The sequence below is a fragment of the Maylandia zebra genome, linkage group LG11 (genome assembly GCF_041146795.1).
Source record: "Maylandia zebra isolate NMK-2024a linkage group LG11, Mzebra_GT3a, whole genome shotgun sequence".
Taxonomy (NCBI): Eukaryota; Metazoa; Chordata; class Actinopteri; order Cichliformes; family Cichlidae; genus Maylandia; species Maylandia zebra.
This window is the reverse complement of record NC_135177.1, coordinates 33,115,923-33,140,173: the sequence shown is the minus strand read 5'-3', so window position 1 is coordinate 33,140,173 and position 24,251 is coordinate 33,115,923. Positions and strand designations below refer to the sequence as shown.

The 24,251-nt window shown below is 39.8% G+C and overlaps 1 protein-coding gene across 1 annotated transcript in view; it reads right to left on the bottom strand.

Moving 5' to 3' along the window:
* thsd7ab (thrombospondin, type I, domain containing 7Ab) overlaps positions 1–24,251 on the bottom strand; it is a 211,406-nt gene that overhangs the window by 88,617 nt on the left and 98,538 nt on the right. The window contains exons 5-9 of the mRNA XM_076890219.1: positions 19,533–19,601; positions 15,271–15,426; positions 12,459–12,662; positions 7,144–7,338; positions 2,492–2,738 (exon numbers count right to left, since the gene is read on the bottom strand). Of these exons, the coding sequence (XP_076746334.1) occupies positions 2,492–2,738; positions 7,144–7,338; positions 12,459–12,662; positions 15,271–15,426; positions 19,533–19,601 (871 nt within the window). The remainder of the gene's footprint in view (positions 1–2,491; positions 2,739–7,143; positions 7,339–12,458; positions 12,663–15,270; positions 15,427–19,532; positions 19,602–24,251) is intronic.

Sequence of the window (24,251 nt, the reverse complement as noted above, 5' to 3'; positions counted from 1 at the left end):
CACATAAAATTCAGAACAGTTTGAAAGAAACTTTCATTTTTGCTCACTGTCAAGTTCAAATGGTCTGACGTGGACTTCCAGGAAGTCAAAAACAAGTAAAACAAGTATTCTGGAAGCCCTGTGAGACGACACTGAACTTGAGATCAGGTTGAATCAAGTAAAGATTTCTGATTTTTATAGACCTGTTCTCACCACAACAGATGGTACAGCTTCCACCTCTCGACAGGTGCTACCTGAATCGGTCTCTCAATCTCCCACTCAAAAATAGAAAAGACCCGATATAGGCTACTTGAGTTCCACCACTTGATGTAGCAACTCCTCTCCAGCTGAGATTAGGCACTCCACCCCTGATCCAACTGAGAATCATGGCCTCAAACTTGATGAGTACTCATTTTCATCCCAGCTGCTTTATAAACAGTTGAAATGTCTTGTCATTGTTCTCCATAATAAAATAAAATGAAATAAAAAAGGAATTACAGCAACAATAATCCTTTGAGTATATAAAGACTATGAGCATGACAGACCTCCTGTTACATGGGTGTGGATGTGCTTTACTACCTGAAGGGCGACTCTTGTTTTAAAGCTTGTTACCACACAGAACTCAGCATCACCAAAATAATTCAATTACTAAGTCACAGAAAAACCAATCTCCATTGAAGGTTGAAAATGTCAAACAACTCTTTGGACCTATTTAAGGTGCCTGTGTGACTTTCATTATTCAAAACCTCAAACAGGCTCAGCTGAGGTTAGCAGCAATAACCTCCTTCTAAGAGGGACAGTAGGAGTCCCCTTTCAATATCTTCTTTTCAGTTTCTGCTAGTGACACTATTACATGCTGCTCTTTTGCCCTTGTTGCAAATTACAGTTGATTATACAAAGTTATTGAGCAGTAAAAACAAAGATAATGGAAACAAATTGACTGAAACCTCTTTCTGTCAGAGACTCAGAGCCATTACCCTTGACACATTTGCACCTCCCACTCTCCAAGCCACTGAGCCTGTGTTTATCTGTTGCTCCAGCTTTGCCAGGAGTGTAGATTTAAACTACACACGATAAAAGACTTCCAGGATCTTGACCCCTGTTCTGCAGCTTCACTGACTGGGTCAGCTGCTCCAGCAGCCACCGCTGAACTGGACATTAATCTTCATTTCATCCTGTGTTGTTCTCCATGAATCACATTTCCCTTGTAACATGCTCAACACGCGCCGACCCTTTAAATAATTGATGTTGCCATCCTCTCCTCAGTGATAACTACGCTTGGGGATTTTCTGGTCCTGAATTATAGCGAGAAACAAAAGGAACTAATTTAACATAAGAGAACACACATTAGGAGACCTTTTGTTTTTATTTTTGCAGGGCCGAAATCAATTTGCCTTGGATTTATTTTCTGCAAAACGCAACAAACGCAGATCAACTCCTTTATCTTTTGTTGTCATGTGAATCAGCCAAGCACAACTGACACCAGACTAGAGATGAACTTTTTGGCGGATGTTAAAGTAAACGCTTCTGTGTTTTGAATTCGCCTCATGTGGTGTGGTCTTCAGAGCTAACCACAAACATCTTGTCTCTCATCTCCCCCATGATTAAATTGCCTTAAAGTATCAATCCCATTTAATTACGGTCATTATCATCAATGAGAAATTACCAGCGCCCAAAACGGCAGGGTTAATTAGACTTTCAGGGACAGAGATTATTTATTTATCTGTGGATGCCTGCAAAGGGGAGATAGGAATTGGGAGTTAACTTCACGTAGAGTCTGCTCAGCGTCTCGTTATTTCACTTTGCTCCCCACCCACTGCTGTCTCTCTCGTTCATCTCTTGCTTTCTGACTTCTCCTTTGTGTTTTTAATGTCATCGACTTTCAGTCTCTGTTTTGCAATGTACAGTTAACCGTTGACGTCCTTTAAAATAAACAGATACAAATAATTTACTCAATGTCCTGGATACTCCATTACACACCAAAACAAATGCTCGTACATCACTGTTTGACCGAGCATGTAAGATGGGCTTTTTAAAATTTCATTTTCACTGTATTTCTGTGTTCATTAAGCAACAACCCAAAACACAAGGGGTTCTTTAACACATCATTTCACTCATCAAAAGACAAGCAGAGCTCTCGCTGTCGTCTTTTCCTCAAAGCTGCTACAGATTTCACTGATTAGTTTCTTCCTTTTGAATGTGAAAATTGTCCAAATCAGTCAAATCAGCTGCCATACAGATCCGTTTGAAATGGAAACACACACCTCCTCTTCTATCTTCGATAGCACATGATTGTGAAATACTGTTCAAAGCAAGTGGATTTTAGGTCTGAGAACTTAGCAATTTTCATCACAACACAGCACTCCAGGAGTTGATTTCAAAGTTATATACAGCTACAAATCAGAGAGGCAGGAAATAAGCAATCAGTGTTCTGTAGCAGGATTTAAATGGCTATACGCTGGTTAAAAGCCAACATAAACAAGTGCTCAAAGAAAGCAGAAACATAGCTTACTTCTTGGGTGGCACCTGGCCCACATTCACTCGGACACAGATGACCTTGCGAGTCTGCATTCCCATGGAGCAGGGAACCTCGCCGTCACTGTTGGGCGGGACCCCCACAGAAGTGTTGAAGGAGGAGGTGGAGGGGTCTTCAGTGCAAGGGCCCCAGGGCCCCGTCTGCCAGTGGTAAACTGTGCAGGGGTGTTCGTTACAGTTCCGAACCTCCTGAAGGGCGCTGCTGTTCGGGCAGAGGGAGCCACCTGAGAATACCAAAACACAGTGAGGACAGCAATTCTAAAAGTGTTCTCATGTGAGGAGGTAAAACAGGAGTAGTCATTCCTGTACTCTGTTTTCACAGCTGATTAAAACACATCATGTAATGCTAATTAAGAGAATCACCCAGCACTACTATAGTCACTGTTTTCAGTGTAAAAGTTCAGGTAAAACTACTTTACACGGATTAGGCTGCACAGCACCAAATAGCAGACTGACAATGTTTAAAATTAGAATTACCAGCCTCAGATCGTTATTTGCATACACTCTCAAGCATGAGACAGTCATGGAGCTGTTTCCTCTCTGTAGGTATTTTCTAGGATAAATCTGGTCGGGTGATGATGGAGTAAAAAAAAAAAAAGGATCAGTTTGGTTAAAAAATGAAAGGTGAAAAGTTCTTTTTTAAGCCTGTTACAAAACACTTTACACCTCACATGTAACCGCTGACAGTAAAAAAAAAAAAAGGTTTTGTTAGTGAAGGAAAGTTTTATTCTTGTGGGACCAAACAATATAAAACTTCTAACCCAGTCTCTCATTCAATGTCAGTTTAATATTTAGATATCTAGATATCTAAACAGCCTCTAATACCTTGTGACAACCTAATAATCAAAAATCTTTTTCTTGCACCTCGGATTTGAGAATTGCTGAATAAAAAGCTAGAAGAGAAACTGTAAATGAGCCAGTTTCAAGTCTCAAGAAAGGTGCAAGAATTTGTTTCCCCCGAGGCTAAACGCTGAGGCTTATGTTGGTTGATTTATATGCATCTGCCTTATTTCAGGCACTGCACTTATGGCTCAAAATATCACTGCATCTTTTTTTTTGCTTGCTTTTCCACCCAATTTTCATTAAAACAGAATAATGCATAATATAGATGTATCTGGCATTTTGTTTTTACTGACAGCATGATCAGTTCTCTTCTCTTGCTGCCTTTGGGTATCAGGGGTTTCCTTTAAAGAGGGAGCCTAAACTTTTTATTTTGATTTTACTTTTTCCAAAAAGCCTCCAAAGATAGCCCTGGAAAATCTCTAATGTTTGAATGAGACGTGTGTGATTTTTATGTAGATGACCAGAAATGAATAATAGTCCTTAAAAACATCTGTTTAGTTATGAGCAACATCTTACAAAACGTGCTTTGGTGAAAGCTACAAGGCTGAAAAGTTACCATGTTTGCTGGCATGTCGTGGAAAAATAGTGATTTTTAAAAAAAAACATGTCTTTAAATTATGTCTGTGAAGGTTCTCAGTCATCCAGGTCATCGTAGTCAAAGGAGCTTGCAAAGAAAAGCGTCTGGACTTCTTTAAGTTGCTTGAAGACGTTTCACCTCTCATCCGAGAAGCTTCTTCAGTTCTAAGGTCAAATGGTGGAGAGTCTTTAAATTACTACTACATATCTTGGGTTGCCAATGTTAAAAACAACCATTATTTACCAAAAAAAATACTTGCAGGTCCTACCCTGTTGAATGTTAATGTTACAAATGCTGTTTTGGTCTGGCTTTATCAGGGCTTATTCAGGATTTAGGTTTTAACCTTTGGCAATTTATTATGTCTACAAGAGGAGTTTAGATGTTTGTGTATACTACTGCAAGACATAAGTCCAGCTTTAATGCACTACTTAAGAGCCACCTCCACGGGACAAGACTCAGCAGTTCATCTGTATCTAAAGGATAAAGGTCACTCTTTCGAGGATGCCAACGTTCACATTTTGGACAGAGATGACAGATGGTTTGAAAAAGGAGTGAAAGAAGCCACTGTGAGCGACCATCTTTAAACAGAAGCGGTGGTTTACGACACCAACTGTCTGCCATCTATAATCCAGTTCTGAGATCCCTTCTCAGACGTCTTAACGCCCACTCACATCCTGGGTCATCTGACCTCAGGAATTTGCATGATAAGGTGGGGCCAGGTTTCACAATGAACTCACCCGAAACCCTGGCTGATTGGGACCCACACCCACTTTCACACCTTGGCTCATGTGATTAGGTAGATGATCATCAGGGGGTCCTTTGTCCCCCTTTGGGGTGAAACTCCCACTAGGCTTAAATCTGGGACTCCCCACCAATTGACCTTAGAACTGAAGAAGCTTCTTGGATGAGAGGTGAAACGTCTTCAAGCAACTCAAAGTCCAGATGCTTTTCTTTCCAAGCTCCTTAGTCCACTACTTTAGTGTTTAATACCTTTAACTATTGCCATCGCTATGCCCCCTCTTTGCCCATGTCCCTTTCCTTTCTCTTGTAAGGCAGCAGTCAGTCAGTTGTTGGATCGATGGGCTGAGAGAGCCATCTCTGTTTCAGAGTAATTGCAGACACTTAGGGCTTTCAGGAAAGATTGAGGGGCATTGCAGCACTGCGAATTCTTCACACCTGTATTTCTCTGCCGGAGTTGAAAGAAAGCCAGCTCCTAAATGAGTAGCGGTGTACACACAGTCGGGTCTGAATCACAGACTGCCAACTCTGACAAATCCCAGCCTAATAGCCACTGAGCATGACTTCCTTTCTGCTGACTGCGCCATGCCACCTTAGCTGACTAACAATGGGGCAATGCTAAACTCGACACTGGCCTGACATGGTATTGCAAATGAGCCTCAGCTGTGGCTGAACAGTGACCTAGAAAATGTTGTTTTGCTGGACAACGGGGGAAATGTGAGGCAGTTTAAAGGAAACACATCTCACATGATGCAGTGACAAATAATGGTGCATATACAGTTTGGTCCATAAATTGCTAGACAAAGACAAAGTTTTGGCTCTGCACACCAACACAGCGGTTTATAATTCAAGTAATATGTGATTTAAGTGCAGTCTTTTAGCTTTAATTCAAGGGATTTAGCAAAAACATTGCTGTTAATTGTTTACAGAATCACCACATATGTACAATCAGACTATGTAGAACAATGTCTGTAATCCATGTAATACTTGTGATTTAATCACATATTGATTAATTTAAAATCCAGTATTGTGGTGTAGAGAGGCAAAATCATGTCTTTTCCCAAAGATTTATGAACCTAACTGAATGTGGGACATGTCGTTACTGGGTATTTATTAGACAGGTAGAGTCAAATGTTGTTTTTTCATCATTTTTTGCGTATTTTCTGACACCTTTCCATCAGTTATTTAAATGCACTCATGTTTGCAAGACAAACTATAATTTGCTGGAGAAACTGCCACTTAGCATGCACCTTGAATGTGATTCAACTGATGACTATAAAACAGTAAGAGCCACTTGGGCTTTCCACAGTCCCACCATAATCACCACAGAATTAAATGTAAGCAGTTATGCTAAATAGGTCATTAATTAAGCTTATTAAAATTAGCACAGAATTCTATGCAAACATTGGTGGATGCATATTATTAGAGCCCTGTGTCCTAAGGTTTGAGCAGTTCTTTAGTTCCAACCATTTTTTTCCTCAATATTTCATTAATATGTAACACATGGGTTAAGAAAAAAAATCTGCCAAGGAGCAAATTCTAATCAGATAATCTGCTCCGGGGGGGAAACTTGTGATGGAGAGAAAACGTCCAGATTTCTGGTATTGTTGTGTGTTCATAAAACTGTGTCACAGTACAGTAGGGGTTTAAAGCTAATCTAAACTACAACTCTACAACTACAGTTTATCCAGTCTGCCTAGAGTCAAATATTTACCATAAAGTTCTGGAAACTTCGGCACCTGTGAAAGACCTTTGATAAATACAGACGTCAGAAATGTTAATGTGGCAGGTGAGGTCTGCACTAGATGAGCTAATACTACAGCAGAACAACTGAAAACTGCTAACAGAGTTCACCCATTTCACACATGGCTAACAAGGCTTGACTGAATTACAACTGGCTGAATAAATTCAAAATCAATTATAAGCTACCCTAAAGCTGTTATGGTAATGTACACATTTTTTAAAGCTCAAAACAAACTAACAATTTTAATTTTTCTGCATGTAGACACATAGCTAGAGGGATACAAGAGCTACCATCAAAATGTGTTTTCAAATGTTACCCTCCATCACAGTGATCCACGCCACAACCATTGCAGTGACTGTGAGGAAAACACACACCCAGATAAAACATTCAGAGACGTGACAAAAAGGACGACAAACAAACACGGAGGACGCTCTTAGAAATTTAAAACCAGAGAGAGAATAAGCATATGCAGAGAAATGATCTTAGAGCGAGATAAAAAAGTGAGTGTCAGGCGAGGAGACAGACCAACAGAAATAATCACCAGGACAGATAAGCAGACTGTTTGAGATAAGGACAAATGCACATGCAAAGAACTGTGAAATCCAGACATTCGAAGAGTGACAGCAAAGGACGACTTGAAAGGCTGTGACTAAGCCAATATTCAGGCCTCATCTCCATATATTTCCATATACCATGAACAGTCGACTGTTGGCGGGTCCAGACTCACCTTCCCCAGCATTGTAGGCCAGAATAGAGCGGGTCCTCATTTGCTTGCCCTCAATGGTCTTGCTTGAGCATGTCTGAGAGCAAGTGGACCAGGACGTCCAGTCACTGAGCACACAGTCTCTTGAGCAAGGCACCTCACAGGGCACAGGTTCTGGAGTTGGGTTAGACGTGCAGAGATTTCTTTCCACCTTCTCTCCTGAAGCAAAACAGAACATACAACAGGGTCAAAAGCCCATAAATGGCCGCTTGTCGAGAGGCTGGGGTGATCACTTGGTAATCCCAAAAAAATAGGATAATAGTGTTTTAATCTGCTTATGATAATCACTGATCATAAAATTACGCAACTCTTCTTATAAAGTTACAGAGTTATACTTGGCTGATCTTTCCTTCAAGGCTTTTTGCTTGTGCACATCTGGACCACTTTCAGCGTTACAGGTCAATTCAGAGTATATGCACTTCTGCAGTGGGTATCTATCTAACTATACACACAGGCTGAGTCACCTTGATTGCACCTAGTAGGGGTATTCTGTAATAAGAATCACAAGACATTTCTATTTGCCAGATCTGATCTATGATTTGATCTATTTGATCATACAGAAACCAGCTGAACAAGTGCTTTAAATAAATTCCAGATGTTATTGGCAATTACAATACATTCAAAACTCCCATTTGTGTGTTTCTAAGTCCCAATGGTCATTTTGTATTGCGAGAGGTCCCGGGTTCAAATCCCGGACGAGCCCCCACTTGTAACGTTCCCCTAAAAGGGGTCTAGGCGATGAGGGGGAAGTAACAAAATGTGTCCGGGTCAGAAAAAGGAGACAGAGGCAAGATGGTTAAATTAAAGAGTTTTATTAAAGTTTCTATTAGTACTAACTAAAAGAGACGGACAAGCCGCTATCACCATTTAAAGAAACAAAACTCAAACGTTGGTCAATTAAACTGAGAAGTAAGCCAGAGAAGGATAAATTGCCAAACACACTCCTCTCCACCAAGTAGGAGCCGAACACACACAGCTCAGTAGCTGCAACCATTCACATGGCACTGGCCCAGAGCTCACCTTTCTCTGCCCTTAAATACCTTTAATTGCTGATGTGAGTCAGCTGTACAAAAGAAAAAGGTGGTTACCTAAGGCAGGACAGCTGGTAGGACATGCCCACACAGGCAACTTCAGGAGGAGGCCCTGCTAGGGCCGTAACAGTATTCATTTCAACAAAAGTTGTCTGCTGAAAGGTGCAACAGGTGGTTCAGTTTATTCGATATGTCTTTCTCAGTATAGTGGAATACTCAGAATCTACCATCTGAAAATTTCAACAGGTTCTGCGTGCAAACAGTTGTTCACTCATTATTTCACCTCCATATTACACATGAAACCATAACATTACAGCTATAGCCCCATTAGTATTACCTATGTTTAATTTCAGTTCTCAAGCAGCACATATGACCATCAACATCCCAATTAAATCCTGTTGCTTTGCAGTATATGCAGTAATTAAACACTTGTGTTGGCCATTTTATCAAAGAAAATGTCTAAAAGTGAATATATAAAGTGACTCAAAACAAGAACATTAAAAACTGATTAAAGTTTAAATAGAGAAATATAAACCAGATAAAGACCTGAAACACAAACACAAGTAATTTTCTGATTTTGCTCTAAAAGTCTGATTATCATTGTTGAAAAAAATCAGAAAACATTCATTGCAAGAATTTCATTGTTACCCGTCACATTTCAGCACAGAGGCGGAGGGAAGTGCTGAGAAAGTGAACAGATGTGTGTCTTAATTGATGGCACAATGTCAAGCACACGGCCCACTTTAGATTTTTGAGTCACGCTTGTTCTCTCAAGTGGCAGCATAAACTTGGTTTTGTTTAATTGTTTTTGTGTAATGCGAAGACAAGAAAAGACAAAAGATTTTAAACAGGAAAAGCCCGGAGAGCAGATTGAATCAAATACTGTACATAAGTAGCTTAAAATGTCACAGTTACTGTACTTTACTCATACATTCAAGTCTTATGCATGATCTATTTTGCTGTATGTCTATTCATACATACAGTAAATTCTACTGAGCCCCAAATAAGATATGCTTATTAAACACAATGTATTATTAACAATCACATTTTTGGTTTCAAAAATTTGTGGCTTGTCCCACATATAAGGTCTGTCGTTTTTGGGGCCCAATGTCAGCCTTCAGAGGGATAACTGTGTAAAATTTTACTTTTGTTTTACCTCATAATAATCTAATCTTGCAATCTAACCTATGCAAAAAGACAACTTTGTATTGTAAAACTATGTTAAGTATTAGACTGCGCTGGTTGTGGACACACTCTGTACTACTGCAGTTAGAAAGATAAATAGAGGAGCTCTCCCAGCTCTCTCACTGAATGCTGCTGAGGCTGATTGAGACAGGCAGTAGCTGAGATTATGATTGCAGCCATGCGGTGACATAGCGATCACTGTGGCTGCAGCCACAGCTTTGCTTTGGGTGTTATGATTATGGTTATGAAACATTAGTTTATAATGGTTGGGCGTGCGCAAATTATTAATATGACTGTGCTGCTTGAGAACTGAAATTAAACTTTTTTTTTCTAAAGTCCTGTGAACTAATGGCAATAAATCTGTCATATCTGATAAAAAGCACACAGGTTGCAACAGTTAAAGAGGGACTATTATTCTTTTCACTGTTTCATCTAATGGATAAAATATTACTAATGTGGATTCTTAAATTAAACTTAGCCAAAGGTCAAATAATAAATGGACGCATCTGCAACTACTGTGATCGACTTGTTCAAGGCCAATGTTTATACTCAGTTTTTGAATTTATCAGTGAGAGAAGCATCACATCATCTCATCGACTCATTATCGGGAATAATAGTCACAATATCAATATAAAAACTCACAAATGCCAACAAATTCCTGTAGGGAGATTGTTGAAGCTATCAACATGAATGATGGAAAATGTATAAAGACCTCAAAAAAGTTGAGCAATAAATATAGTTGCATAAAGTTACACTGCAGAAGTCTAAACCACCAAACAGACTGCATATAACAGATGGACTAAGCTTGAAGCTACAATGTTATCACTTTGGTAACCGGTATAAATGGAGCCAGAAGTAATCATGTTCGTACAAGAGGGTGAAGTTAGAAGCAAATTCTAGTAAGCTTGAATCTGTAGTGTACGGGTGCAATCCATAAGTCCAAAAATTTCCCTCACCAAAAATTAAAAACATTTTAAAACAATGGCAAAATAATTTAAATGCTGTGTAACATGAGAGTCATCGGGGTGTATGCTGTTCAAACCTTCTATTAACGAGGGGCTGCTTATCAGAAGACAGATGACCCAAAGAGAGGGAGGGGGAAATGTGCTAAAATGGTTGTTATAGCAATTCTTATAATAATGACACTAATAGTAACAACAACATTTTAAATGTAGATGTGTCACATCAGCATATCTTCTTTCTGCAGAGAATTTCCCTAATGTGGCAGTGGATTATAACTAAACTAATGTTCCTTATACTGACATGACAGATGATTATGACTCTTTTAAATTGATTAGCTGTAAAATATTCATACTGATGCACTCTTGACTGTGGCTCGTCTCCAAACAAAGTGGCACTGAACATGGAAACTGCAAATTCACATGGAATTCCCACATTTTTACACAACTATTCATGGTTTATTGATGAGCTGCTGGTATCACGCTTAAGTGGATTAAAATAACCCACACATTTGTCTGGTTTGCTTCATGTGTTGCCATGAACCAGGCGGAGAATATTTTCCTCTTTCGGCAGCACACACACACAAGCAAATGTAAACCTTTCAATGAGTGAATTGAAAATTCAAGCAAAAGAGAGGCTTCACAAGTCAGACTGGGCCTGACTCTGCATTAAGATGTCACTTTGACAGATACGCAGTGAGCCAATCATGACTGAACTAAGAAGGCATGAAAATAAGAAGTGACAAGGGACCCCAGCAGTTTTCAGACTCGCACAGAGGAAACATGAATGAACAGAACACCCACTATGAGAGGAACACCTCCATGCTCAGTATGCAGAGAAGAAACAGCTCCCTGTCTAAGTGGGCAGGCAGTCAGCATGGGGAATATCAATAGCCAGTTTCAATAACATTTGTATCGACCTTCGTCTGTTGTCTGGGGCCTGGCTGTGTGGCCTTTTCTTTTATGGCTGGGACACACTCCGAGAAAAAATACAGCCAGCATTGCAGTGAAAAATCTCTGAGGCGAAAAGCAGAGCAAAAAATCCAAACAGAACAAATCAATTTTCATCAGATGAGGGAGTGAATGTGAGCGGGGATCAATCAACCAAAGTCATGGTGTGAAAGAACAGTGCAGAGTTTCTGCTGTACTCCGGCCGTACAGGGGAGAGTTTCCAGCAGCCCAGCTTCACTGAGCACCTGCAGCTGATGCATGAAGTGAGATTTGTGGGAGACGTTAGAAGGACAAATCAACTTCTCTAGTGTGGAAAACATGAACAAAGTCACTGCACTGCATCATAAATTCAAGATTTACTGAGTAGATTTGCAACTGAATGAGATTCCCAGAACAACATCACAGTATAACTTTACGTGCTGATTAAATAAACATGCCATGTCATTTGATGCACAGCTCACAGCAGCTCAACCCCCCCCAACTCAATAGTGTGTTGTGACTTATTTTGTCATACATATATCTGATAGCTGAAGGCAAGAGGAACTCAACAAAGTATCTCTGCTCGGTCACCCTTAATATTAAAGATTTACAGTAATAAAGAGAAGCAGTAAAAATCAGGGAGTAGCAAAGGGCACGAGATACTCTAAGACTTGGGGCTCGAGGATTGATTTGATTTAAAGCGAGTAAGGTTTAATTGTGCGTGCAGAGAGGAAACTGTAATGAGAGAGACGGCAGGAGAGAGGTAGCAACGCTGAACCGAGGAAGCGTTAAAGTAGAGAAGTAGAGGAGCTTTAACAGGGAGAGGGGGGAAGGGGAGCCAAGGGAGAGCATTCCTCACAAAGACGAATGGCAACTGGGAGTCATGTTGTGGAAATCTCCTCACGTACAGCGCTGTGCTGCAAGAGTTGCAGGGTCGGTGGACAGGTGACCTTGAAAATATAGGATTTTTCATGCAAGGTCAGACCAGCAATTTCTTTTTATTGCAAATCAAGGTGGGTCGAAAACGCAGCAAAATGCAAGGATGCGCAGGGAGCAAGCATCAATGTCAGCCAACAAACACTGTCTGTAAGCAAGAGTATGGTTAGTTTTTAACAAATGACTCAGCTCATTTTGAAAATGTGGGGCACATTAGGATTAAACATTCCTCGCTCACCGTTGCTGTTGACACATTGGACCTGCACAATCTGGGTGCCGGAGCCACACTGCTTCCCATCATCAGGAATGCACGGACTCAGACTGATCAGCTGCCAGTCGTAACAAGTGGGCTCGTCACATGGCACCGCCTCCACAAGGTGTGGACAGTTTCCAGGACCTCCCGTTGGCTCGTTTGTAATCTGTCGTTTCCTCAGTTTGAAACCTGCAGTGCAAAGACAGTTATCACAACTGACAAACTTTTGTGTGTGTAGCAGGCTTTAGTTTTTTCACACAACCACATACATAAGGGGAAAATAGTCCTCATCTTACTCCACTACATGTTAAAAGTTATATTTTATTGCATTGTATTTATTTATATCATGTGATAATTTTTTCTAATCATACACATTGTATATTTTTTAAAAATTGTCTAGTTTCATCTGTCACAGGTGGGTTTGATAGCAGTTGGTTAGCACATGCAATACATGTATGTAATTTCCCCTCTAGAGGTTTTCTCTATCTTTTTTAAACTACACTATAAATAATATCACAACCGCTCAGATTTATCTTTAAATCCTTGCATAAATAAGCCTCCTTTTAGGTTGGAGACAAATGAATTAAATAGGCTCCACGCTGACCAGCTACACCCCTAAAACAATCATATATACAGCAAGTATTTCTCTGTAGACCAACTACTTCTCTGTTTAAACTGGGCCTTTCATGTTTTTCCTTACTTTCTGTCTCATAAAAACTGTTACAGTGATGGATATTCTAACAAAACATGGTGAACAGTTGAATAAATTACATTTGTGCATATGCAAGTAATCCCTGTAAGCCAAAAGGTCAGGTTTCAGAGTTCTTTGAGCACTCAGTCTTCTTCCTACATCAGTGAGACAAGATATTACTTATATGGTCATCTCTGACTCCCAACCAAATACTGTTAAAACCTTCTGTTCACTGGAGTCTGAGAGTGTGCACCAAGTTCCAGTATAACATAAGTAAGCATCTTTTTGAACCATTAATCCACTTAAAAATAAATAAAGCCACTTGAAAATAGTGCAAAAATAAAATGATTTATGCTATTAATTAATTTAATATTATTAATGTAGGATTTTACAAATAGTGAGATCTTACATTACATTTTACTTTACTAAAGTCTGAGCACTTAAATGTTTGTTTGATGGTTCGCTTCTTGATATGGCTCATCAATAAGAAACCTTTATGATTTCACTTCATTGCTTAAGTTTATACTTATGTGCAATATTTGCATAAACATTGTTATTCACTCACACTATGAACAAAGACTGCCATATTCTGATGCAACAAAGGGACATTTTAGACTGAAAATGTAATTAGGCTGCTGTAGTTTCCTTAGAAATTGTATGCTTTTTACCTATTCTGTAACAAGATGACCTGCTACTACTGGAGACAATCAGTCATTAAAAATTCAGCAATATTCTCTGAAGCTATGTGGTAAGGTGAAAACCAATATAAGAATATTTTTTAATGTAAAACGATATAAAGACTGCATATTCATTAAGCACATTCAGGCTCAATCATATTATTCTACAGCATTCTAATTATAACGGCCTCGTACAAAAAGATAACAAACGTGATGGATGGTGTACAAGCAGCATTTAATACACAGCAGCCACTTTTTTCATTGTTTTTGAGCAATAATTATTAGAAACAATAACAAGGAATAATTTCAGAGGTTCTTGTATTTTCAGCACAAAATATTGAATCGGGTGAGAATTTATCTCGGTGCCAGGAGCACAAGAGGGTGACAGATGACTGACAAATTATTTTCGGCTTGTTTATCTCCTATAATGAAGACTACATGGAGGCGAGAAGGGGGAGTATTTAGGAAAAAACACTGAACAGCCGGTCTTAGATAGTGTCTGTAATTATTTTAAACCAGTGTAATACAACAGCTTCGATAAAGCATAATAATGCTTAAAACGTGACACACTGAGTATAGTACTTAGAGCAGACAGAGACAGTTTAGTTGATAATGGCAGCTCATATTAGCTGAAGGCTCAGCTGATACCCTATTTGAGGCCTCAGTCACGCAGGCTTAGAGACCGCTCGGAGACTCCCTGGCAACTGTTGGTCACCAGGGAAAAATGTGACTGGCGAATCTGCAACCTGCTTTGAAACCCACCTCCATCCCAACTCCTGACTAAATTAACTGACTGGAGTCATTATCTTGCCCTCCAATAACACTGTGAGGAGTCATTTTTGACCAGGACATGTCCTTCAATGCACATATTAAACAAATATGTAGGACTGCTTTCTTCCATTTGCAGTATGGAATCGAGAGACAGCGACTATCTCTATTTTTAAGATTAGGCTTAAAACTGTCCTTTTTGATAAAGCACATAGTTAAGGTTGGATCGGGTGATCCTAAGTCCTCACTCAGTTACTCTGAAATGGGTCTAGGCTGCAGGGTGATTGAAATCCCACTATCAAAGCGCTTGCTCATAGATGCTCATATAATTGTTGGGGTTTTTCCTCTGTTTTACTTGTATTAATGTTGGGTCTTTACCTTACAATATAAGGCATTGAGGCAACTGTTGTTTTGATTTGGCACTCTATAAATGGAACTGAATTGAATGTCATAGTGCCGATCTGTTCTGTGCACGCCATGGAGTCTTGCTGCTACTCCCCCAGCTTATGCATTACATGTATGCAGATCCACAAACGTAGAGCAATTGAGAGGTGCAAAACAGAGCCACAGTGCCAAACGTAATAGAGTGCAGTTAGAAATAGCAATCACCTTTTGACTATAATAGTTTGGACTGAATTACATATTTCAACCATTCAGGTACCTTTCTTTCCAGCCTGATCATCACAGTTTTCAAAGGTGCAGGGCCCCCAGGCACCCCATGGTGATACCTCACAGTCGATGGGACAGGGGATTTGGCACAGCTGGGATCTGTTGGGGATTGGACCTTCGCACAGCTTGTTTTCCACTGGGCGGGAGGCTGTGCAGATAAACAAAAGGGAAACACACAATAAGCAGCAGATAAAATGAGCCTAATTCTGAGGAATTTTTCTTCTTTAGCAGCATTGAAAGGAGCAGGAACAAGGGACGCAAAAATGCTTATTTGCTTTTATTCCTGGCATAAAATCCCTGCAGAGGGTAGATGAGAGCCACAGTGAAAAAACAAAACATGCCTGTGAAGTAGACACTATTATCCCTTTGTTTTGTTTATCGTCTCCCTGTTAGCATGTCAGAATGATAAATTAGCAATGATTATCTCGTACAACGCCTTGCTAGCAGCATAAAACATTATGCCCACGGACTCTCAACGGAGACATAGGAAGAGGAGGCAACAATACAACACTAAAGGTGTAAGAGAACACGGACAATATCTTGGCTCATGTTTATTCCATGAGGTGTAATTTGGCATCTACTTCTCCTAGTCATGCCATGCTGGATTCTAAAAAAGCTCTTTCCACGAAACCACTGGTAAATGCATGCCAGTCTGAACTCTGGGGGGAAGAAAAGAGGAGATGCTATCACCGTGCAAGAAACAGCTCTGTGACAACTGTGCAGAATACATTTCTACACATCTGCATCATGATAAATAAATCTGATGTGTGGAGTTCCTGAAGATACAAAGTTAATGCATTTATTCATGCACAAAATCATGCAAGTGTCATTTCAAAGTGGATGTTTCTGCTTTCAGAGACATTTTTCTTTTTTTCCCTTCACCCTTTTGAGCCTCGTGAGACTAGAGGCTGACAGGAAATGAACAAAGAGACTAGGAGAAAGGGGACTTTTGATACAAGCCTGACCACACGCAGAATTTAAGGTTTTTCAGCTTAATTGCATATTTTCCATTTGTATTGTTTACACAGTTTTAGCAGAAAGTAATACATTTAATCTGATGCAAAAAGGGAATGGAGAGGTTTTTTTTCCAGGAAAGTGAAACCAACTGCTGACTGTATTTTCCAAACAATGACACCATCAGCATTTAGATTGGTTGCCTTTAAGGTCTGCTTTTATCTTTACAATTCCCGCTCCCTCAGAAAATAAAAGCAAACTGGCAAAACTGGGAGAAAAAAAAATCACTTTTTTTGCCTGTGGACAAACCGGAGTAACTACATTACGTGAAGAAGAACAGAGAAGATGGTGCGAAAAATGGATCCCTTTTTTTTCTGTGTCCATAGAAACTATTGCAAATGACCTCAGTCGGAACAGGGGTGTCAACAGCCCTCACACTGTGTTGGGAGAATTGACTGATGCTTACGTGGTGCCAAACAAGCTGAAGAGGCACTTGGGAACCCAAAGTCCCTTCTCTGAGAGAAAATTTAAAAGAATGTTGCATGTAAGTTGAGACACCATTCACTGGACTGTGGAAAATAAAAAAAGATGCTTGCAGGTGGCATGCCAGCTGCAAATGTGCTGTCAACAGAGCTTTCAGCTGACTGCACAACCAAAACAATAGTTCATTCCTGACATGTCAAATGGCAAAGCATACAGGTGTTGTATGTTTGAAAGACAGATAGTCACTACACTGATATCTACTTTGTTTATGGAACAACTATGTAATCAAAACAGAAAATAGAGATCAAAGGTGATCCTACTAAAGCCCTGACTCATGTTGCAGTTAACTTATCTTAGCATGAAGCCTGAAACCAGAGGTAAACAAACTGCTTGGCTCCGTAACAGAACATTTTAAGTTTGCTAATTAACCTGTTACACCTTGTTGACTGATTGATTGTTGGTTTGCTGAACCAATCAAGTGTTAAAATGGCAATTTGTCTTGATGACATGAGACATAAGCTTTGGAGGTAATGGAGAGAAGCAGGCTAGCTGTTTTTCCCCGTCTCCAACCAGCTGCTGCCTGTAGTTTCATATTTACCAGACAGATATGAGATTGGCCTTCATCTTTTCATGTAACTTTTAAAGAAAGAAAATAAGTGTGTTGCCTACAATTTTAAATCATCCCTTTAAAGCATGAAGCCAGCAGCACACCAGCTTCATGCTTCCAGGTTTTCCTGATTAGAAGAAGTCTGGCTCACTGAGCAGACGAGTCCAACCCTCTGCCTGAAGCTCCCCACATTGACGGACACTTCTGAACCTCTCTTCCTGCAGCTACACTCAGAAAACCTGCAAAGCTGAGCCTGTAAATCAGATTTCATTCTGCGCAAAATTCTGACTTCACCATTTTTTGAGCTATATAGCTTTAATAAAGATAACTATAAAACACTGATTCCCAGGAATAATGACAAGTACTGTAGAAGGTACTTCTTCACTACTTGGAAAGATTAACTATTACAGTTATTTTTGTTTAATTTAATAATTGAAACGTGGCCTATACAGGGGGAGATATTTGAATAGTAGCTAAAGGTACTGAATGAATGTTTAAAATAGTGAGCCGACCATTATGAATGGTTAAAACATAAATATGAAAATATGAGCTAAAAGTTGACCAGGTCTGATTTAAGATTTCCTACTTATTGCAATTAAATGTTTTGAGGTGAACTGTGGGGATACAACAGACAAAACTATAAAAACCCTGTTTAACTACATGTTGTTATACACAATACAATATCATAAATATAAATGATTATACATGAACTTAAATTAACTGTAACAATGTGGGCGGACTTTGTCTGGTTTTAATGTGAAGCTGTAGGAGAATAAATTGGCACCATCTGTCGTAATAGGAAGTACAGCTATAGTAGATTTTGCCCCTATAAGAAAATCCGCTGTCTGTGAAAACTGATTCTTGGTTGAAAACAAGATGATGAAAAATACATATCAGAAGCTTTTTCTCTACAAAGTCTGAGTATGGATTGATCTCTACTTTTGAAATATTGTAATTAATACTGGAGTGTGTTTTTTAAAAGAAGATATTTAACGATTCATACAACAAAAAAACCCCTCTTCTTCATGTTCAACCTGAAGCACTTTATTTCCTGTATCCCAACTGTTTCTACAAGACATCTAAAGCTTAAAGTCTCTCATAGGCAGGACAGCCAAATCATAAATCCCTCAGAACTGTACAGGGAAAGGCAGAAGGGCCTTTTGAAATGCAAAATGTCTAATTCCTTTTACAAATACACTGAAAGTCAAATACTGAGTTTGCTGAGCCACTGTTAATCCACATCTTATTGGAGAACTACACTCTCTTCAATCTTTTAACATCAGTCCATTTGTGAATACTAAATTGGGGGCTGACAGTGTATCAGCCTCTCTATAAAAGGGAGAAAATATCCTGGAGAATATCCTGACTCTCTGTTAGTCCATTTTGTGGTGTACTCTCCAATGAGTTCATTTCTCTATTGTGCAAAAATGACAACGGTAGAAAAAAAATCCCTCTTGCAAGTGCGGCTTACTGTCTGCAGCGGTGGAAAACGTCTTGCTATCCGTATTCCGTTTGTAGTGGAACAAAGTTTGTCTTACAGTTCCTTCAAAGCTTTAATTCTTCTATCCAGTAGAAAACAGAACTTTGGTGTAAAACTAGTCATCCTTTGTTTTACTTGAAAACAACACTAAGAACTGGCAAGAGAGCAAAAGTTTGGGATTGTAACTGCACAACTGGCTCGTGTATACTGAACGTGATTATGATTATCTAAATTATCTAAAGCATTACAGCAGCTGGGGCAAAGTCTACTGTAAAAAGAACAAGGAAGAAGAAAAGCGGAAAAGGAAACAGAAAAAAGAAGAGCCAGAGAAAGAATAAAAACCAAATGAAACAACAAAAAAAAGCAAATAAAGGAGGTGAGGAGTGAAGGTAGATGAGGGTAGGATGATGGGAAAGGAAACAAGTGCAAAAAGAGAAGAAACAAAAGATTGACAAGAAAGAAGACAAGAAGAGTTGGTGCAATGAGAAGGGAGAGGAATGGAGGAGAAGTTACAAACTAACCAAGAGGTTAGGACAGGAAATGCATGAGGAAAAGCAAAGGAAACATGGCAAAAGGAAATGGGAATGGAAAAAACAACCAAAAGGAAAGATGAAAAGGATGAAAGCAATTGGAGGAGGGGAGAAGACAGAAGGGAGGGAGGGGTGAGGCAGGCGGGGGACGCATAAATCGGGGAGACGGGCTTTGTGACAGCATGACTAAAAACACCTACCTGTAATCTGGAAGGTGATGGAGAGAAGAGGGGGGACACTAGGCTTCTGCTGTTTTTGGGTCTGACCCGCTGCAATTACAAGGGAGATAGCGCTATTAGCTACGCACACACAGGGGAGACAGAGGCACTATCAAAGAAACAGAGGGAGGGAAACGGCACAACAGAGACAGGCAGAAACTAATGCAACAACAACAGCAGACCTGAGCCTCATAACCCAAACATGTTCAATTAAATGCAGATCAAATCTTTGGTTTGAGTGGAAAGCATAAAATAATTGCTGTGCATGGTTCATTTCTTCCGACAAGGCCAAATCAGAGGGAAAGCCACGTGGACCCTAGGAGCATGCCATTTTATCAGCTTAGATAAGAAAGTTGACACATGAAAAGAAATTACTTTTTTAAACACTTTTCTTTTTTTCAAACTTAACGGCAGCAGACTAGGTAATGAAAGTGAAAATAAACATTAGCTGTGATTATGCACTGCGACTTTTTAGCCTGTCTGTGTATTTAAAGGAGCGGTTAAGCAATTGCTGAAATGCTCTTGGCTGTATTTGAAAACAGCAGCAGATCGATTTCACGAGCTACAGAGCTAATTGATGCCTGTTTGCTCACTGCAGACAGGAAAAAAGTTCATTTAAGCTTAATTTATGAGCAAAAGATCACAACAATAGTTCTTTCAAGGCACTTTATATTGAAAGGTAAAGAACAACATTCTAGAAAGAGCTTAGTGATCAAATCCCCTATAAGCAGGCACTTAATGATCTTATATACATGCATGCTAAGGTATTTCAACCTGACACATAAATATAAACAACACATTGTTTATTGTGTACAAAACAGAAATTAGTCCCTTTAGCACAAACTGAACAGCAGTTATGCGTTTGAGAAACTCAGCCAGATGCAGTGACTCTGCCCAGCTTCCGAGAGTCTTGTCGTCACAGCAGGGTTGCCAGTTTCTGACGCTACACTGTCTGTATACAGACCAAACCCAAAACCTGTCGTTTGATACGATCACCGCAGGTTGCTGACTGCATCTGCCAGCCCACGCTATAACTGAAAATGCTGCACAGAATTGCTCTGTGAATGCATAAAATGGTGTTTGTCTAGAAATATTTTCAGCAGCTTTCCTTTTCTCCTCTCTGCACTTTTTATGAGAAATTGCGTGGCAGAAGTCGTGTATATTCATCACTTTCTTGGGATTCAGATTGATCATTTCTGTCACTTATTTTGGCCTAAATACTTGTTCAGTAAAAAGAAGAACAAATCAATTTAACATGCAAGTCTCTATAAATTTACAAAATTCTGTTTTTACATTCTTATATTGTGAATAAAAAAAGACATTTGTGTACTGCAACACGATTCTGGAAAAATGTCTTTTTGGCACAGATTCAACGAGGTGCTGGAAACATTCTCAGAGATTTTAATCCATTCTGACATGATGGCATTGTGCAGTTGCTATAGATTTGTTATGCAGCCAACAAATCTACAATCAAACTTCCATTCACAACATCCCAAAGGTGCTCTATTAGACTGAGATCAGGTTCCTGTAAAGCACATTCTTGAGTACAATTAGCCTTTACATTAAAGAAACCAGTTTGAGATGACTTGAGTTTTGTGACATGATGTGTTATCCTGGTGGAAGCAGCCATCACAAAATGGATACACTGTGGTCATAAAAGGATGATTAAGGTCAGCAACAATACCCAGGTAATCTTGACTGTTTAAAAGATGCTCAGTTGATACTAAGGGGCCCAAAGTGTGCCAGGTTCTGACCTTTCTTGTTCTTCGTTGACAGGTGTGGCATCCAGTGTGGTCTTCTGCTGCTTCAAGGTTCAATGTGTTGTGCATTTAGAGATGTTTATGTTGCTTTGGAAGACCTCGTCTGTAATGACTTCCCTGGCCTCTGACATCAACAAGGCATTTTCTTCCACACAGCTGTGGCTCCCTGGATATTTTCTCTTTTTCAGACCATTGTCACCATTGTCTTTAAACTCTAAAGATGGCTATAGTGGGAAATCCCAGTAGATCAGCAGTGTCTGAAATACTCGGACCAGGCCATCTGGCGCCAACAACCATGCCATATTCAGAGTCACTTAATTATTGCATTTGCTTTACTGTCCATTTGAGTGGCTGATTAGAGTGATTAAGTGCAAGTACATGTATATAATGTATTTATATTTACAGTTGTAAATGATTTAAACAGCATATAGTAGAAACACTGTAATGTTTATGATTTATAGCCCTTAGAATTATAATTGTATTCTCAGTGTAAAAAACTTCTACTGTAGATTACTGTAGGCACACTGTAAAATAACTGTCTTTTCATCATACCCTTGTAAAGACAGTGAGAAGCATGGTCTTTCGAGGAAAAACTGCTTTTATATCTTCTGCCAATCTAATCCCCAGTTGCGATTTTATTACCACCTTCAAAATATCTCCATATGCTTCAGCATACCAACACCCAGAGTTACTCACGCTCAGCTGATATTACTTACTTCTGACCCCAGATACTGATCTGACCCCAGATCAGTATCTGGGGTCAGATCGATGCTTCTCCCCCATAAAGATTACTGTTAAGATTTAGGAGGTAGTAAGCTCATTTCAGATCAGGGCTTGAGGGCATCTTCAGCCCTTTAGCACAGTGATATTTATGCATGAGACGGTAGAGAAAGAGAGCTCTGTCATGGTCTGCGGTGGGTGGCTGGAATTTCCATAAGGCTCCTGAACTGACCTGGGATCCGCCCCTGGGCAGGGCCAACTCCAGCTCCTGCACACCTGGAGCCTATTGCAGGCAATCAAGCCAGAGGGATTTAAACCACACGTTGATGTTCATTCACTGCCAGTTTGTCATCAACACATTTGCTGTATTCACCTTGGCTCACGCTCCACCTCCGGACTCAGGATACCAAGCAATCATTCTGAAAATCTCTCTGTGCCTCACCTGCCTGCCCTCCTGCCATCACACTCCATCTGAAGCCCCAGATCTCAGGCCAGCCTTTCCACGCCACTCAGCCTCCCCTGGATTCTCATCACCCCCCTCTCAACACTCCATGTCCCCTACTGCAAGTAAGAATTGCTACTCTTACAACTGGCCACTTCAGAGCTGCCTCCACTACCTCCCTAACTCCTCTATCTTCTCTCTTCAGTGTGACTGTTCCCTGCTCAGCTCCACTCCGCATCTCAGGCCTCATTCCCTCGCCCTAGCCACGTTCCCCAGGCCACGCCTCGTCAAACTCCACGTCTTATTGTTTTTTTTTGTCTTTGCTACGTTTTCTTTTTTGCACTTAAACCTAATAAATTGTTACATCATCTGCTGTCTCTGCTATGGGTTTCTGCACCTGAGTCCTGTTCAGTACAGGCCACTCGGCCCCGTGACAAGCTCTGGTTGTAGCAAACATCGCTGAGCTGCTGTCTGCCTCTCTGTCTCAGTGGTGTGCTGTGAGGTTACCCCCCAAAAGAGGGAGAAGAAATCCTGCACCAAGAAGATAAGAACTTTGTACATGTTTGTCTGTGTTCACACTTTCTCACATACAAGTCACGCACGTCTCTCTCGCAGCACTCTCAACATGCTTGTGCAGCGTAATCTTTAACAGAGTTTATGAACACCTCAGATGTATCATCGTGTACCTCACAGCCTCTCAATAGACCTAACAGAACTTCATCTGGAAGGTTATACATTATTTCTGTCATCACAGGTTATATTTTGAACAGTTTCTGTCGATGGATTTAATCTTGGCTACCTGACTCATTATTCTTTAATTACAGCTGACACACAGAGAGCCAAAGGACCACCGATCAATTCGACCACTGAAAAATAAAAAGTGCTAAAGCATCTGTGCTGCTATCGCTTCCTTTACAAGTAATTTCCCTTTACTTAATTTAGCATTACCTAAAATAAATTTGACTAATATTGGAACCATAATGAAATATTGCAAAGCATACATCAGTGTTAGCACAATCTATCACTGACAAATGAAACAGAACAATGATTTGGTTCAGAATAGTTTTTTAAAGCTTTCCAGCTGCAGGTCTGAAAACAGGAATGGGCTCATAAATTATTCTGAAATTTCAACATAACAGTTTTTCTTTGAGTTTTTAATACAGCTTATTTCATTTATTATTATATATTCCAATCAAATTGATAAAAATGGACTGACTATATATATCTAACTTTAGTTGGCTTGCTATTGGGCTAGTAACAACATGCTAATGATACAGTTCTCCAATAACAAACTAGGTCTATTTAAAAATAGTATTTGTGGTACGACCTCTTTTAGTTTATTGGGGTATAAATCTAATAAAAAATGTATAAATCACTCCTACTCACTTCCTCAGGAACTTAGTGAATCAAGTGTTTTAGGCTAGCATCTGGGGTATACTCAGCTGTTTCACAGGGCTATGCAGTCCTGTGATACTACCACAATTAAAAGCGGTCAGTACTAGCACCTGAAAAACAGTGCCTAGACTTGGTTGTTTCATCCCATTTTTTAAATCATAATCTTTCCATTTTTCTTTTCATCACTGCTTCTCTTCCATGTGAGCCAGTAGTTTGAGAGATACGAGTAATGCTCATATTATTTCCTCTTAACTTCCTCCAGCTGGTTGCAAGAGAAGATCATCTCTCCCTTTTTGACACCAGTTGCAATTGAGCACCTCACTTCCTCCTAAACTTTGTCACTTGCTCTCATGTGATCAGTATGGTTGAGCTCCATAAGCTTAG